Consider the following 18,442-nt stretch of genomic DNA (forward strand, 5'->3'; position numbering starts at 1 on the left):
TACTGTTTACATGTCAGGGTCATCTAGTGGTGGTGGTGGTGAGCGACGTAGTCTAAGTGCCATATAGGGGATTTAAAAGTGCACTCAGCCGATTTAACGTTGCCGCACACACACATAACATTACCACTAAAATTAAGAGGAAAATCGAGGCAGAAGAACCACAGATCTCAGTCTTCTTCTTTGTCAAAACCTTGTTGCCTACTCAGCAACTCAAACCAGCACAATTTGGTTGGAGATTTGACAGCATGCAACATATGTCACTTGGGGAAATTACGCATTAGTACTACGCATTAGTACTCCCTAAGACCTGTAAACAGACTGTGGTGTGTTAAATTGGTTCTCCTTTGAGTCCAGATCAGAACCCGAATAATCCTCAACATAAAAATACACCATAACAAACTAAAATGAAGTAGATATTGCATGGTACTTTATTTGATTTGATCTGTCTAATAGAACTTTTGTCACTTGTTTTACATTGCGAGGCCGCGTTTTGCTGCTCTCACCCAGCAGTAGTCATAGAAACAGCTTGATCGTAATTACGCCGCCTCACCCGTGGGTTGGACGGTCGTGACGGGAGGAAGTCGAGGAAAAATGTTAAGATCACTACAGGGAAATGTTAGATCGTACGTGTCAGCAAGCAAGTCAGTCTGTGCCGTCTCCTCTCATGCAGTGTGTTAATGTATGCACTTTCCTAGTCCAGCTGTAGTGACGTCGCTCAGATCCTCCCATCCTCCTGTCTCTAACCAACACACGCAGACAACACGTCTATTTTTTCATCTCTATCTTTCCCCTCCCTTATTTAATCAGTTTTACTCCAAGAGAAACCCACAGCATTGTTGCAAATTTTCCCAGTAACGCAGGAGTGATTATTTCGCTCACACAGCTCTGGCCCTGGCTTTGCTTCTCCCTCTGTTTGTTACTGCTGCTTACGGTCAGCACGGGCAACCAGTGCCAAAGTAGAGGAGAGTTATAAATGGCGCAGATACATTAACATCAATTATTTCACAAGGTGTCTTAGCACTCAGGTGAAATCTGCTCTCCTTTGAGTCTAGTAAAATTCGCCATGGAACCAGATCATAACGCGTTAAATGAGTTGACTGTATGTCCAGACACTGTTAGATTTGGCTCACATGACACCTTTCCTCTCAGGTGGATTAGATTTGATGCCTGCCTGGCATCAGTCACGTGACTCAGGGACAAGGACAGCCACCCTCTTAGCGCAAGACAGGGTGTTAAGATATGCTGCGCTGATGGCACGAGAGAACATCTGAGGACACTGATCAGATTCATCCACTCTGTCCTCCGCTGTTTTTTCATCCTGCTTTCATAATTTGCCCTCACAGAGACACTACCGTCGTCTCTGTCTATCAAGTTTAACCCACCCTTTTCCAGCCCATTCTGCCTCATTCAGTTTCAGTTCAACTCAAAGGTGCTTTGTTGCCGTAACATATGAAAGTGCTTTATAAAAGTGCTCAACTGCAAAGCAAAGGCAGCAAGTTTAAACTCAAATTATTTTTTCTTTTCTTCTTGAATGAATGACAAAAGTCGGTATATATATACTGTATATTATTTTGTTTTTGGGTCAGTAGATATCATCTTAGGGCTGCAATCAATGATTATTTTCATTAATGTTTGATCTTTTGATTATTTTTTCATTAATCCGATTAATCATTTAGTATCTAGAGGATCAAAAATAGTGAGAAATGCCAGTAGAAGTTCTGAGAGCCCCAGAAGAGAGCAGCGAACTACATCCAAAGATATTCAATTTACAATGATGCAACAGCAGAGAAGTCCCTGCAGTTTACAGAGAATGTTTGGCAGTTCTGCTTGGTAAATAACTAAGTAACAATTACTCTCTTAAAAAAATAGATTCATTTAATGATTGGCTCAGCAATTAATTGACTAACTATGTCAGGATCGGTTATACCTGCAAACACAGATAAGTCATCACTCTGTGGTCATCTCTTGGGTGTGTCCCGTTGGTCTGCCTGTGATTTGACAGTGAAGAAGACATTTCACAAATCTGAATCCGAGCACACCTCCCTCTCTTCATCTATCAGCCAGCCCGCGTTTTAGTCTCCCACATGTCTAATTAGCACAGGCAAAGCGGGGAGCTTTACTGGTCTCCAGAGAACACAGGCAGTGCCAGCTGGGTGAAACCTGTTAGTGCAGGTAGCGGTGGGGATGTTGACATTTGACTTAATTCAACGTTATTACATGAGCAGTGTGACATTATATCTTATTTTGAAAATGGGTCAGGAGCATTTTTATTTTTATTTTTTTTACATAATTATACTGAAAACGTTATATTTCATTCATTTGAATGAGGAGACAGTGAAGACAAAAGTTACAAATCCACTGTAATGCTGAATGAAAGTGGATTTCACTAAGGTTTGACTTCATTGGCTTTATCACTTAGTCACTTAATATGCTGCCAATCACTGCGTGCAGCTGCCCGTTGGACAATGTTTGCAAAAGTATAGTGAGTGTTCCAAACTGCATGCTTTTTGTTGTTGTCCACAAACCACTTTCAGAACCACGGACAGCTCTTTCAGCTCTTTCAGCTCTTTCGGACAGCTGATGCTAAATCAGCACCACAGCTGCTTGCCCTAAAACACAACAAATACAGAAGAGACCACAGATGATTACTTTCAATCCTCGTCATGCATGATATTCATATCAACATGACCTCATAAACCTCAGTCTATTGTCACTGTGGTGGATTATAGAAGCAATAGCGTGAATTTAACTTCAGGAACGTATTGAATGCACTCCAGCTTTTGCCACGACACTTTTAGCGCTAAGTCAGTCATGGTTGTCCAGGTGATTTAAGAATGTGCTGTTGTGGAGCACTCTTTTGTAAGAATTGTTTCGAGGGATGCACGAGCGATTTGAAAAATCGTACCACTCTGTATGTTGTTTTCCTGGGACGTACTGCCGACTGAAGCACTTTGTTATCAGTGAAGGCTGCTGGCACTAGCACAACCCACAACACAGATGCTTTTCTCTGCCTGCTGCCAGCATCACTCCAACCCCCACCCAGAGATTAGGTTAACGATATATAGCTGTTTCATGTATTACATAACACAGAGAAAGCCGGAGACGTTATGACGGGAAGCAGCAGCTTCACTCATGTGAAAGGCAAGGACGGTGAAGTGCTCTGTTAAACCTTTATTCTTTCCAGATAGAAACGTAAGGAGGAGGGAGTGAAATAGAAGCACAGAGTAGGAGAGTCCTTAAATGATTTGTACAGTCTGATGCTGCAATACGATAAACCACCCAGCATACAATCTAAATATTGGAATAAGCTCTTGAAATAAACCCTTTTTGGTAATATTTAATGATTTCCTCGAGAGAAAAATAGAGCATTTAGTAGTAGCTACAGGGAAAACTGAGACATTGTTCAGCTGTTGCACCTCCAGTTCAGTAATTCTTATTAATTTCCGTCACATTCAAGAATCTTTGAGTCAGTGCACGGCAGATCAGGTGAACATATAAAAGATGTGAGACTAATCTACAGGCCAGCATACAAGTCAACAAGCGTGAACAATAATTTCCAATCATTTAAATAAATTATTTATCTTGGCTCAGATTGGTCTTTGTCCATATTATTTTAGCAGTAATATGAAAAACTGATTATAAACTCAACACACTACCACATAATATTCTGGTCATTTATTGAAAACAAATAAATCAATCGATCGGTAAGGAAATAACTACTATGTTGTGGCCTATCATTTTCTTTCACAGACACAATGTTCTTGATTGGTTGATTCATTGCTTGGTCAAAAAAAAGAAAGTGGCAGATCTTCACATCTGAGAAACTGGAAGTAGGTAGTGTTTGGTGTTTTTGCTTGGAGAATGATTGAATCGATGTATAGATTAAAAATAAGGATAAAAGATAAAAATAGTCGCAGATTATTTTTCTGTCAATCGACCAGAGGAAGAGAGGACACATTTGTCCTGGTACTGCTACAGAGGATTACCACTAATCTCTGTCTACCTGCAATGCATTCTGCCTTTGGCTCTGGTTTAATCTGGATGTCCACCATACACTGACCAGTCATTTCATCGGCTCCATCTACCACTGTGGCTGACAGTAATGTGTGTGTGTAAAAGTCAATTCATTACCAGAAAGTGGCCTCGTCCTTCAAAGACTACAACCCTGCCAGGAGGGAAAGTTGCTTGGTTGTGCTGATTCACTACTGTCAGAGCTGTTGTTGCTGCACGCATTAGAGCGGGATTAGATGGGGCTCAGTGTCTGACTGTGTGTGCGAATCGGAAGTGATGTGACGCACATGAGGAGACCAACGAGCAGCGCGTTGAGTTATCAAAATTATCACAGTGTCTAATGGGGACGCATGTAACATTCATTCACATTTGTGGAAGAAAAACAGCCATTGAGAGATATGGATCTTTACATGAAAACTATTCTTACAACAATCTTATTTTCATCGTGAGAACTGATCGCGCTTCTGTTGGGCATTCCCTCTTTTTCTTTTAAAGCAAAACAAAGACGCAAAGAGATTTTAGAAAGTGAGAAGAAACTGAGCGAAAGAATGAACCCTGATTGCAAGGAAGTGTGTCCCCTAATTTCTTTTTATCTCATCTTAATTTTTCTTTCAAAAAGTGCACAAGGCTTGATTCATTAAAACTGTGAAGTCTATTTGAGTGAATTAGGCATTTGTGTGTGTGTGTCTGCTGTGTGTGTGTGTGTGTGTGTGTGTGTGTACATTGCAGTAAATGACAGAAAATGAATGAACGATTCAAGTTTATTCCATGAAATCACTTTGTGTGAAACTGATGCTAAAATAAGAATTTGATCATGTTAATCTGAGTGGGGCTCGGCTGTGACTCTCCAGCAGCGATGCTCAGTGTGTCTGTGACGTCCCCCGACCCAGATTATTGATTATCATTGATTCGAAAATCAATGAAAACACTACTAATGGGTAAAATAACCAGGCAGGGGTCTCTGTTTATGGTTAATTTATTGAATGAAATATCTGACAAATCAAGGTACGACACTCGAATGGATTAAGTTTTGCTGTAAAGTAATTAATGATGCGATATTAAAGGACAGCTGTTATCATTTAAAATCATTGGGAAATCTCTGCGGACTGAAAAATGTACATTGTTTTCACCGTATCGTCATATTGCCCACCCCTGGGTCGATGGATAGATAGATAAGTGTGAGGCAGGTGGGGGAAGGTGTGGATGGGAGGACATTCACCCTCTCAGCAGTATTAGGTATATGATGAGTGAACAGACAGTTACGCCGCTGTCAGTCTTCTCTGTAGCGGATTTCGATTGTGGCTTCACCTCTCGTGCGGACGGTCCCTGCGGTGACAGTTTAAGGGGAGGATGAGGAGGAGCGGAGTGAGAGGAGGACCTGCAGTTAAGGCCATCTGTCTCCTCTAAAAGGCATCCAAGTCACACATGAGCTGCAGCATCCTGCAGTTTTATGAATTTATAACACTCACTTCAATCCTTCAGAAAGGTTTACTTTTAGCAGTAGTAGTACTTTTAGTCTGCTGTTGCTTCTTTTTTTTTTCAGGTTACATTGTGCTGTGTTCAAAAATAGGTAACCATAGATGTCTATATATTAATTATCATAGTGGTTTGAGGTGTTGGACAGAAAGATTTGGGTATTTCAAGCTGGGCTGCACCAATCCAACTTTTCCTATCCTGATATCGGTAAACTCTGAAGGCTATCTGTTGATAACTAGTAATGATCCAATAGCGGTGCCCTCTTTTACCCATATTTTATGTTATTACATAAGAAAAACTGAAACAGAATGTAGTAGAAACACTGCTATGGTGACAATGACAAAGAGCTTGTATTTAATGTGAGTTTGTCAGCTCACGGACGATATCGAAGCAAACGTATTTCCCAAAATGTTGAACTATTTCTTTAAAACTAGAGCAGAATGTATAACAATACATCTACATCCCCCACATTTTCACTTTAACATCAAATTGCTGAATTGGCTTTTTTCTGGTTAGGTCACACTTTTGAGCAAAAGCAGTTCAGCCCTGATTAGCTCTCAGCTCATGACTCATGTATCCAAAGTGCCTCAGGCTTTGCTTCAGGTTCAAGCAGAGGCCTCGTCTGTTTCTTATTCATGCTGTTCAGTTGATTGCTGTTACTGAAAACCCTCCCCTCAGACACTAAGGACTTTATCTGAGTGTTAAACTTTTTCAGGTTGTATTATTATAAACTGAATTTTTTTGGAAACATTTTGCAGCTCTTCATCTGAACGCTTCAGTTACAACTGTGTCGCAACGCTGTACGTTGCATACTGACGTTTTCTTCTGACTAAAAGCAAGACGAGCCAATAAATTGCTCTTATGCAACGTTAGATTGAAAATGGCAGCATGCGTCTCTAACAGCGCCTTGTTGTTGTTGTTGCTGTAAACAGCAGTCAGCTGGTTGAGGAGCACAGTGCCGGTGGCGAGTTGACACTGATGTTGCATAAGCAGCTGAACACCCTAAAGAAAACAGTGTTTTCCTGTGAAAGAAAACCCATAGAAACATGTAATCAGGCACGTGGACTTGAACACATGCTCTCACGCATTCACGAACACACACACACAAATTTTTTTAAAGTGAAAAAGTGAAAAAAAAAATCACTGACACCTTACCTTCTGCCAAAGGTAATGTTTTATCTCTTATCACTTTCAGTAATTCAGTTTTCAGACATTGAAATAAACAGGTCAGATTACTAAGAAAACATTAGAAACACTTAGTTTAATTTCATTCTGCTTGTGGTTTTATTTGCTTGCGACCCATCAGGGTTTGAAACTATTCTGCAGTAATGTTTGGGGATTTGTCTTTTTTTTTTTTTTTTACATTTTAATACTCTAAAACATTCGTTAAAGCTGATGAACAGTTGTATTATTTTGTTTGACAATTCACTTATTTGTTATATGCAGTGGATTCACTGAGCTATACAGACACACACACACCGTGTGTACATGTTTGTACACTTTTCCTTGGGGAATAACGTCTAGAAATACTGATTTATTTCCACTGACTCATGTTCGTTAGTCTTTTTGTCATGCTTCATGTCATGTGTCTAATTTCTTGAATCTGTTTATTTGTTTTTGCAGTATCTATGCTCTGTGTAGAAATTTCGGAACTGCCGGGTTGTTCTGTATGTATAATTCTTATTTCTGTTGCTCTCCACTGTTTCTAGTTTTACTGATAATTTTCTTTGCTGTCTACGTCTTGTGTTACAGGGATTTCCTTCCCCGTGGTTCTGGCATTGTGACCCGTCGTCCTTTGGTTCTGCAGCTGATGAACTGTCCCACAGGTGAAAATGTCCTAACACTCATGGAAGTTCTTGTTCCACGGGATATTACGAACTAAGAAGCTTCATCAGCTGACTGAAAAAAAAATGCAAAAATACATTTCTTTTAGTTTCTTTTATTCTCTTCAATTCTGTGATGGTCTGGTTAAAGCCAGTATCTAATCGCTATTAAACAAATTGCATCTTAAAGCACTTCTGTAGTGATTTCAACATTCAGCATCTGCTCCTCCACCCTCCTCAAGGGAAAGCCTTCCTTCAACCCTTCAACATCTTTTCCTCTCCATTCATCTCCACAGATGTGGATCTGAGAGATGAAGGCAACATCCTCATGTTACCACGGTTACACTTCATTAGGCTGTTGCAGCAATTTTCTTCACGCACCTTAGTCATGGTGTGAATCAGAAATTAATTCAACCTAATTATCCTGCTGTATTACCTTATGGAAGAGGCAATTAATGTAACTCTAAAACTCATGCAATCATTTGCTACAATCTGCATCTGAATTCATACTCCTTCTCTGAGTTATAGGTCAGTCAAAGCTGAACTCACAGACATGACACTCATCTTTTGAGATTCTCTGTGACTTACAGTTCCTGAAGATATAATTTTCCTTGATTTACATTGCAAATAAATGTCCATAAACCATCTTATAAACACAAGGGGAAAAAATGCTCCTTTTAACTCCAGAAATCCTCACTTTTTTCGGTTTATGGCAGTATGAAAGTAATCCAGTGATAGCTCTCTGTAGGTCTGTGGGTTCATTGCAAACAGGGACTGCTAATAGCTAATTCAGCATATTTTTGGTGCCAATTTGCTAAAATGTAAACAAGTAGAGGCTAGAACCAGGACTGAAGTTATCAAATTGTTGACAGCAAAACGCTGATTTAAGACCTTGTGGTTTGTTGTCAAATATAAAGTTTTTAATTGGCATTTATGTTAACTGTGAATCTATTGGTATGCTGAAACACATCTGTAGTGTGCATTTGCATTTAAGTGAAAACATTTCTATTATTTTCTGTGTGAAATGATTACATTTGGGCTCAGTTTAGTATGTCTCCTCTTAACAGTCTCCTCTACTGCATCCTTTTCCCTCTCTTCTGCTCCTTCATGTTTTTTTCTTCAGTTTCACTTTCATCAATCTGTGTTTTTTTTTACCGTCTCTTCCAGAGCATGCCGAGTTCCTCCACTGTAAGGGCAAAAAGTTTATAGATTTTGATGAGGTCCGGCAGGAGATCGAGGCAGAGACTGACCGCATCACTGGAGCTAACAAGGGCATCTCCGCTGTGCCCATCAACCTGCGCGTCTACTCGCCTAATGGTGAGGTTGACGAACTCTACAAGAATGCAAGCTTGTGTTGACTTGCATGTTGTTTTACAGTTGTGTTACTACGAATATAGGGGTATATTTTTAAAAATCAGCTCACTCCTGAAGTTGTCTGACATCAATTATGTACCACCAATATTTTCATTTAGCAAGAATGCCTCATAGTTTGCTTAGCTTTCTCTTAGTTGTCCTGTTCCCTTTTCTTTGCACAGTGCTGAACCTGACCCTGGTGGATCTGCCGGGGATGACCAAGGTGCCGGTGGGCGACCAACCTGCAGACATCGAGTCCCAGATCAGAGAAATGCTGATGCAGTTTGTCACCAAGGAGAACTGCCTGATGCTGGCCGTCTCCCCAGCCAACTCTGATCTGGCCAACTCTGACGCTTTAAAGATTGCCAAAGAGGTCGACCCTCAGGGTGAGAGTATGCACACACACACACACACACACACACACACACACACACACACACACACACACACACAAACAGAGTGTAATCTGACTGAAGGGAAACTAGTGGAGGAAAGTAACTAAGTACATTTAATGTACTTAAATATAGGTTTTATGTACTTTACTTGAATATTTAAATGTTACTGTATGTTACTTAATACTACTGCACTATATTTGAAAGAGAAATATTGTATATTATACCCCACTGCAGTTATTTCAGAGTACCATGTCACATTGAAAATTGCCTTTCTATTGTCTCGATCATTTCTATTTTAATGCTTTTATATTTGTTGATTAGTTAATTCTATCTTTGCAACTTTTATTGTGAAACAATTTCTAACTTTATTTATGTAATTGCTTTACGAGTACATGCTGTTTTATTATCAGGACCAACTGCAACTCTAAAATTACACGTGAACACATGTCAGTAACAATAATTTGGTAACTTAATATATGTGCAATAACACTCTGATAGGTGGCATTCTGCAGACTGAGTTATTCTAGTTTTGATATTTAAGTATGTGAAATGTGTTTTCAGCACCAGAGATCATTTTCAGCTCAGTTTTCATGATTGGCTTGCCATAATTGAGGTGTGTATTTGTGTGTGTGCATGCAGGCATGAGGACCATTGGTGTGATCACCAAGCTGGACCTGATGGACGAGGGGACAGATGCTAAAGAAATCCTGGAGAATAAGCTGCTTCCACTCAGGAGGGGTGAGTAAAAACACTCACACACTTACACAAACAGCAGGACAGAGTCTCCTTTCTACTTCAGGAGCCCAACCATGACACACTGTTTCCCTCTTGTGGTAGTAAGGTGGTCATACTCAGAGATGTTCAATGCTCCAACTACTGAGAAGAAAAACAAAGAAGGGAAAAAAGAGAAAGAAACAGGACAGAGAGATGGAGGAGGGTGTGATAAAACAGTGCTGAGTAAGAAAGTAAAAGACAGACAGAAAAAAAGAGAGAGGAAGAGTTGGAAAGGAGAAGCAGGGAAGGGGGCAAGGAGAAAAACACTGTCTTGGAAACAAGCTTGCATGTGTCTTATGAGCTGCCCTTTACTGCAATGTGCTGATGTGGTGATTTTCTTTTCCATTTGCACTTGGTTAGAACCCAGGCATGTGCTCTTGAATATTTTCCATGTCCTTTGTTTTTTCTATGTTTTTTCCTCCTCTTCTTTTTCTCCACGTCCCTCTGTGTCTAATGCTGTGGATGTTCACATTAACGAGGCTGCTGGCTCACAGTTGCATTAGTTATAGAGCATGAAACGGCCTTTAACCGAGTAATGCATGAGAAAACTTAACTGGAAGTGAAATGGGATCCGCATGACCTGAACTCTCCTGGTTGTTTTTCTTTTTCTCTTTCTGCCTTAAAAATGTGGACACACACATACAGGGATTTATTCATGTAATTCCACCTTCCTTCCTCTCTCTCTCCTGTATTCATCCATCATCTATATTCTGTTCTTTAATACCAGTGCCTCCTAAAATGTGGTTTCTGTCAGCTAAACATCATTAAATGCAGCTCTAAGCGGTTTGGTCCTGGAGGGGCTGTTCATTTCGGGTTTGGCTGTTCAAACTCAGCACAGATCACATGTAGAAAATAAGAACCCAGCAGAATCCCAGACTGCTTTAATGCAAGACTATACTATCTTCCAGTCAAATTACCAGTCAGGCCACAAGTCTTGAAACTGTTCCAGCCTGCTCTCAAAAATTCCAGGAAGTGATAAAAAGAGTTGGATCTGTTTTCTACAAATCTCACAGTGTTTCAGCCTGCATTGTAAACGTCTGTCGGTCTGTTTTGTCCAGGTTACGTCGGTGTGGTGAACAGGAGCCAGAAGGACATAGATGGCAGGAAGGACATCAATGCTGCTATGGCTGCTGAGAGGAAATTCTTTCTCTCCCACCCTTCATATAGACACCTGGCTGACCGAATGGGCACTCCTTACCTCCAGAAAATCCTCAATCAGGTGTGTAGAGGAGCAAGAGTGTCAGTCAGGTGTCAGTATAACATCCAATCATAACTCCTGCGTTTTCCAGCAACATTCTCCGTATTCCCATCAATCTAACTCTGACCTCTGACCTGCACAGCAACTGACCAACCACATCCGGGACACCCTGCCGAATCTGCGGGCCAAGCTCCAGAGTCAGCTTCTCTCCATAGAGAAGGAGGTGGACGAGTACAAGAACTTCAGACCTGACGATCCATCTCGCAAAACCAAGGCTCTGCTCCAGTGAGTAGATGACAGTAGACAGATAGACAGATGGATAGATTCAGGAGAATAGATTCATTGATATCTGTGTGTGTGCCTCCCTGCAGGATGGTGCAGCAGTTCTCTGTGGACTTTGAGAAATGCATAGAGGGCTCTGGAGACCAGATTGACACCGCTGAGCTGTCAGGTGGTGCTAGGATCAATCGTATCTTCCATGAGCGTTTCCCCTTTGAACTGGTCAAGGTGTGTGCGCCAGATATTGTTGATTAGTTATCGACATGTTATTTGTACCCTCCTTTTGACTTGCAAAAACTGCAAACCCCTTTATCTGAAAGTCTGGTACTGAGTTGATGCTACTCCCGATTTTACAATAAAGACACACTAAATGAAACTAAACTTTTAAATTATGATGAACTAAATGACTAAAGGGAAAGAGGACTGTTAGCAGGACTGTTAATCCACATGTGTGTGTCTCATAACTTGCAATTTGGTCCTATTAGCTAGGTGATTGTGATGGGAATAATTAAGGCCTAAAACACTGGCAGAACTCTTATCCTATACATATGGGTGCAACGTTTTTTGTTTTTTTTAAATGTAAATATGGGGTGATTACCCTCCTGTGCTCTACCAAAAGGTAAGAGTACCCTTCTTTCGGCGAAAAGAAAAAAATCATAACCCTCCCTCTTTGCTCACCTACCCTTGCTGCCAGTAATTTTCATACAGTCTCTCAGGACTAATTAAATTCATGCAAGGCCAAGCATTCATGATTTATAGTCCAGCCTCTGTATATATGAAAATTATTTTTTTTGCAACACAAAACACCCTGTAAATATTTGAGATTGTCGAACTTGTAGGGATTCTCATTCTTTGATTGATCCACAGTGATTGGAAATGTGAAGTGAGTAAATAGTGTGTATATAATTCTGTAAATTGCGGTGTATAGAAATAATGAAGATAGAAAAAATGTCTCTCCATGTCTCCGTGCATCATTACATCTCTCTCTCTCGGGAATCCTTTCCCAGCGTCAGAAGCAGAGAAAGCCTCCCTCAGGACTCTGATTCTGACCGCCTCCCTCTCAGTTAAACTACTTCCTCCACTGTTGTCTTCCTCCTGCTTCTCTCACTCCGTCATCATATCATCTACATTTTACCCATCCCCCGCATCCTCTCTGTTCACCTCTCACATCATCTTTATCCCACGACTGTCCTGTCTTCATCCACCTCCCCCAACCTCAGTCTCTCTAATCCTTTTACCTTACCCCCCTCTTTACGTGTACGATCCTTTTTCACTTTCTCTCTCAGCAAGCCTTTGCTCTTTTCCTCCTTCCTCTCATCCATCCCCCTCCTTCGTCCTCTCTCGCCCTCCCTCTGAGGATATAAAGCTTACTGTCTGTGACCGAGGCCCCACAAAAATACTCTGCAGGTTCCCCGCTGAGACGACGGAGCAGGTTGCTTCCTAACCAGAAGCTTGACTCATAACGTAGCAAAGCATTGTGGTTCATATGTTTATAACACATGCTTTGAGGAAAATATGAACCTTTGTTGAGCAAAGTGGGAAAGAATGGTTCTGCAGTACATAAAGGCATGCTTTCATATCCCTTTTTTTCTTGTCGAAAGCCAGATGAGAAGACTGCTACAATCTGTTCAAAATGAAGCTGGATCAAGGAGACTGTCAGCTTATCTTAGTTTAAAGACTAGAGGGGAAAGGGAAGGGAAACGTTTGGAAAATCCTCCTACCAGCACCTCTGGTAGGAGGAGAGAGAAGTCTAACTGTTCTATGAATCTGTGTGTATTCTTCATCTTCTCCTTTGTCTCTGTTTCTTTCGCAGATGGAGTTTGATGAGAAGGAGCTCCGCAAGGAGATCAGCTACGCCATCAAGAACATTCACGGAATCAGGCACGTCCGCCCTCGGACTCACCCCTCCGTCCCCGCCTTCCTCCCTCTTTACTTCACCGCCCACTCTTTCTCTCTCACCTCTGCATCTGACTGACTTTGCTCATCTAATCACCAAGACCTCTATACTTGGAATGAGCGCTCTGTTGAATACTAATGGCATCAGCACACTCAGAGAGAGAGGATCAGGGACAGATATTGTTTTTTCTGGCCTTACCATATACTTTTTGTTTCCATCCACGCTGGTGTGTGGCCTGTTTGTCGGTTGTTTGTCTGGTTGGTGAAATCCTACACCTTTCATCTGGGATGTGCGGCAGCTGGCTTTGTCCTCTTCTCTGCACTTCTGTCTCTCTCTCTTTCTCTGTTTGCGTATGGAGGATGCGTATGTATTCCACTGTATCATCCAAAAAAGGCCATAAAAACAAAAGAGAAATAATCTAAGTGTATATCTGATGCCAGAGTGTATTTAGAATAGTGTTTGGTTTGACTAAATCAGACAATATATAGAAGGATATATACACGGGACATAGCGAGACGCAGGAGATATGTGATTCATGGGCTGCTTGGGTAACAAGCATGTGTGGAATGTACTAAGAAATAATATTCATTCATCTCTATGATTGGCAGAATCTTGTTAGTTTCTGTTACTACTGGTTTATACGTAATTTTGCATATTTCATTATCAGAGTTAATCGCCAAAATAGATGATTGGCAGGATATTAATCGGTAACAGCTAGATAGATAGAAATATTGTCACTGGGTTGTTGATAATTTGGTGTAACTAGTGGTAGCAGTGGGTCATAATTACAGTTTTCACCTTAATTAGGTCACTTAAATTCAAATGTTAGCAAAAGAAGATTTGCAGAAAAAGTCCATATTCCTATTCAGACAAGTGGATTTTGGGTGGCGCATTCATGTTATCGAAAGAGTTCCAGTGCGCACCGCCAACGTTGCGGATTTTTGTTTTCTTTCAGTGGCAGTCTCTTTAAAACAAACGCTTGCCTTTAATCCCACAGAAACCAGGTGTGGGGGACAAAACCAGGGGTTGCATGTGAATTGTCATGCATGTTTTAAAGTTTGTTTTAATCATGGGTCTAAAAATGTTGGCAGATGAAACTCTGATTGGACAGCACATGTAGTAATAAATTAGATACATTACATCTTCTGTTTTAAGTGAGATCCTATTTGTCCTCTTAAAGCAGGGGTGTCCAAACTTTTTTCACTGAGGGCCACATACAGAAAAACATACAAAGGGCTGGGCCACTCACTAGAAGTGAGCTATATTGCTAACTGTAATCCGCTAGAGGTGACGTATATCGCCTCACCTCTAATGGATTAAAGTTGGCAAAATCAATCAAATGTAGGTAAATTCTGCTTGATAACTGAATATGATTCAGCACCAGTATCAGCATCAGCATCAGAGAGGGAAGCTTGAAATAGTCTGTGCTAGAGCCCTGGTGCTCGAATTAACAGCCTTACCTCCACTTTCTTGCCCCTCGGCGGACACCGTAGAGGCCATTCCTTTGTGCTCGCCTGTCCCAGCTGGAGCCCCATCCGTCGCACCTCCACACAGCTCGTCCCATTTAAGTCCCATCAAGCCAACTGCATCTGGCACAGCTTCAAAAACATCCTCACCCATCGTGGTGCTCTTTAGACTGCTAACATCAAGCAGTTCCTCTGTAATGCAAAAGTGATCGTCATTAGTTATTAGCTGTGCTCTCATCACACACCGCGTCTGAAACTTTCTACACTCACTTGATTCTGCCATTTTGGGTCACCTGTAGCAAATTTCTTCTTCTATTACTCATTTTATAGAGAAGCTGCCAGACAGTTACTCCACCTAGCAGTGAGACTAAGAAGTACAATACAGTCCAGTGCAAGTTCCATGTGTGGGCCGTATTCCAATACATTTTTAGAATTTCCTGCGGGCCAATGAAAATTGGACCACGGGCCACAGTTGGCCCACGGGCCGTAGTTTGGACACCCCTGTCTTAAAGGATAGTGGGCCTACCAGTCTGCAGTAACATGCTAACTCATAACAACCTCTCAGAGAAAAGACATATTTATTCTAGAAATTGCTCCATTCTCTTTCCCACTCTTTGTCTAACCCTTGTCTGTTTATGTTTGTGAAAAAACTCAGAAACAGAGGGGAATTCTTCATAATTAACACTTTTCTTTTTACCCAACCCTCCTCCCTCCTTCTGTCTTTCTCTCCACCATCTTTCTCTTTTTTTGGCCCCGTGGCTGGTTCTCTTTCTGTCGGGCAGAACTGGCCTCTTCACCCCGGACATGGCCTTTGAGACCATTGTGAAAAGGCAGATTGGGAAGATTAAAGAGCCTTGCACCAAATGTGTTGACATGGTCATTTCTGAGCTAGTCAATACAGTTAGGCAGTGTACCAAGAAGGTAAAAACTAAAAGTAAATGGTGGATAGCATTTTTTATTTTTAACCCTCATCTGCAAAGTCCCTCTGCTGTTCATCCCCTTTTACTGTAGCCACCCGGCTCTCTCCAGCCTTTGCTGTTTTATGGACAGTGAGGGGACACCTGGAGTGGCAGGGTGGGCTGTGGTGTACCTGCCTGCCTGCCTGCCTGCCTACTGTACCTGTTTGGCTGGACAGGCTGGCTGTGGTAGAGAGCTGTGCTGTAGAAAACTAGTGTGGAGGCAGAGTGTCATCAAAATATGGTTGCCTGTGAAAGGTCCAAGCAGTCTCAACTTTGAGTTTATGAATTTGATTGACAATTTTCATGCCAGTTTCTGCGCAAAAAAGTCAAGTTCCTTTTTTTCAGATCATTTTAACCCTAGAAAACTAACAGTTAGTAACACCATCACTAACGTCAGGTATATTTTACCCGATATAATATACCCGATAAAAAAATCATCAAAATATATTGAAGTACTCTTCTTTTATTTTCCCCTATACAACGTCTCATAAAACAAAACAAAAGGTATCATGGGGAGACCCTATAAAAAGGCTCTAAAATGAGTGAAAAAAAGACACACAATAAAAATCACGTGACCACAATCGCATGGGTGAAAATCACCCGACGTTAGTGTTCTAGGGTTAAAGTCGGTAATTGTGTTTAGGTTTACTATAAGCACATTTGTGATGACTTATTATAACTACATGCACTTTGAAAAGTAGTGAGCAGCCTCAGGAAGGTGGTACTGGCACATTAAGGAGGATAATTTTGCACTGTCCCAGTTCCACAGTACATACTAACAGTACGTACTACGTATTAACTGTCATCGTACACTGTTTCTGCACTTAATGGACGATGCAATACATGTGCTGACTTACACTAAACCTCTGCAGTACTTTGTACTAATAACAATCCTTGTTATGACATGGATTCTTTGAATACTACTGTCATTTCAGTTTAAACAAACAAAAAAAAAGCAAAATGTTTCTTATGGAGTTTCCAAAGCCGTTAAGATAAAAACCTGTGTGCACAAGAAAAGGAATCATTATATTCTTGTTTGCACAAAACATGTTGTGTGAACAACTGGGAGTTGTATGTGGAATTGAGTACTTCAGCTCAAGCAGGCTTAGTTCTCTTTCAAGAATTGCAAGTAAGATACTTCGCCTGCACTGCAGAAAATTATTTGTCAGACATTTAGAATACCTGGCAGCCATATTGGATGACCTCAGCATCCAGACTTCCTTGTGTGTGAGACTGCAGCTGTGCACCTGCAGCGGACAGGAGCCATGCTGATCATGTTTTAACTGTTCCTCACAGGTCGCGCTCCCAGCTACAGCAGCATGTGAGCGAGGCCAAAAGAAAGAGCAGCATTCTATCCAAACTGATCCACTGTGACCAAACAATTTGAACAGCAGCTGGACTGCAAAAACTTGAAGGCCTTATGATATTAAATGTTACAATTAAAATCCCGCTGGATATTGGAGGAAAAAGGAGGGATGGGTGGAGAAAGGTTGAGCTCCGGGGGGGATCAGGGTGTTTTGGATGAACGTCAGAGTGCACAGCTGTGGTCTTGCGGTGCGTTGCGTGGACTTTTTGGCTGGTGTTGGTGCAGACGTGGAGCTCTCTCTATTTCCTTCTCATGTCTTCTCTCTCTGTTTGCTCTTTATTGATAGAGAGAGCCTCCAGCACTGTTTTAGAATGGCTTCAGGGGAAAATAAATGTCTCACTTGGATTTTCTTCCTTCTGTGCTGTTTACCCCCCCACCCCCACCCCCAAACTTCACACCTGTCTTTTTCATCTTCAATTTGTTGTTTCTTCTGTTCCATCTCCAATTCGTGCATTGTCCCTTTCCATCACCATCCGTTTTCACTCCTTTGCTTTTTGTTTGTCTCACACTTTCACTTTCTCACCTGTTTCTTTATGTTTTCTTACAACTCTTCATTTGGCGCTTTCATTTCTCCTTTCTCTCTCACCACCTTTTTTGTCTTTTTTTTTTTTTTTTTTTTAATCCTCTCTCCCGTGCCACTTGCCTATCCCTACAGGACGGGGCTGTTCACCCCTGACCTGGCTTTTGAGGCCATAGTGAAAAAGCAGATCCAAAAGCTGAAGGAGCCCACACTGAAGTGTATAGATATGGTAGTGAGCGAACTCACCTTCACCATACAAAAGTGTAGTCAAAAGGTAAAATGCCAAAAAGAACCAAGCCACTCTCACTATCAATGTTAATGGCACAGGTAGGGGTAGACCGATGACTGGGCAGTTTTTAGCCCATTATTGATATCAGGTGATACCTGAGAATAATCAGAGTTGAATATTATGTAGCACAGTTTAGCGTGTTAGCATGCTGATATTTGTTAACTAACACTAATTGGAAAGTACATCTGATGAAATGTCATTAGTCATAATCTAAAGAACTGGACAAATTGACTTGAGGATGGTGGTAGATGGAAAGTAAAGGGAGCCCCAAAGTTGTTACAATTCATCCTGAAAGGGACATGAATTTCTGAAGCATATTGATGTCTGTGGAGACACTTTACTCAAACCCACAAATGTCAACCTCATGGTGGCGCTAAAGGATAAGCTAAGGGATCAGCAAAACCAATAAGCTTCATCCTCTGAGAGCCATGAATATCTCCACCATTAATAGATTAGATATTTCAGTCTGGGGCAGTATGGCAATACAGTGGTTCGCACTGTTGCCCCACAAAAAGAAGGTTCCAGGTTTGAACCTACGAGCTGGCTGAGGCCTTTCTGTGTGGAGTTTGCATGCATCTCCCCAAGTACTCTGACTTCATTCCAGAGTCCAAAGACATGCAGGACATGCAGGTGCAG

At 41.4% G+C, this 18,442-nt stretch overlaps 1 protein-coding gene across 1 annotated transcript in view; it reads left to right on the forward strand.

The window, feature by feature from the left end:
* Positions 1–18,442, forward strand: part of dnm1a (dynamin 1a) — a 48,343-nt gene that overhangs the window by 1,460 nt on the left and 28,441 nt on the right. The window contains exons 2-10 of the mRNA XM_070850067.1: positions 7,240–7,313; positions 8,478–8,627; positions 8,846–9,049; positions 9,698–9,796; positions 10,891–11,051; positions 11,173–11,315; positions 11,402–11,537; positions 13,123–13,190; positions 15,455–15,593. Coding sequence (XP_070706168.1) covers positions 7,240–7,313; positions 8,478–8,627; positions 8,846–9,049; positions 9,698–9,796; positions 10,891–11,051; positions 11,173–11,315; positions 11,402–11,537; positions 13,123–13,190; positions 15,455–15,593 — 1,174 coding nt within the window. The remainder of the gene's footprint in view (positions 1–7,239; positions 7,314–8,477; positions 8,628–8,845; positions 9,050–9,697; positions 9,797–10,890; positions 11,052–11,172; positions 11,316–11,401; positions 11,538–13,122; positions 13,191–15,454; positions 15,594–18,442) is intronic.

The sequence above is a fragment of the Pempheris klunzingeri genome, chromosome 19 (assembly GCF_042242105.1).
Source record: "Pempheris klunzingeri isolate RE-2024b chromosome 19, fPemKlu1.hap1, whole genome shotgun sequence".
Taxonomy (NCBI): Eukaryota; Metazoa; Chordata; class Actinopteri; order Acropomatiformes; family Pempheridae; genus Pempheris; species Pempheris klunzingeri.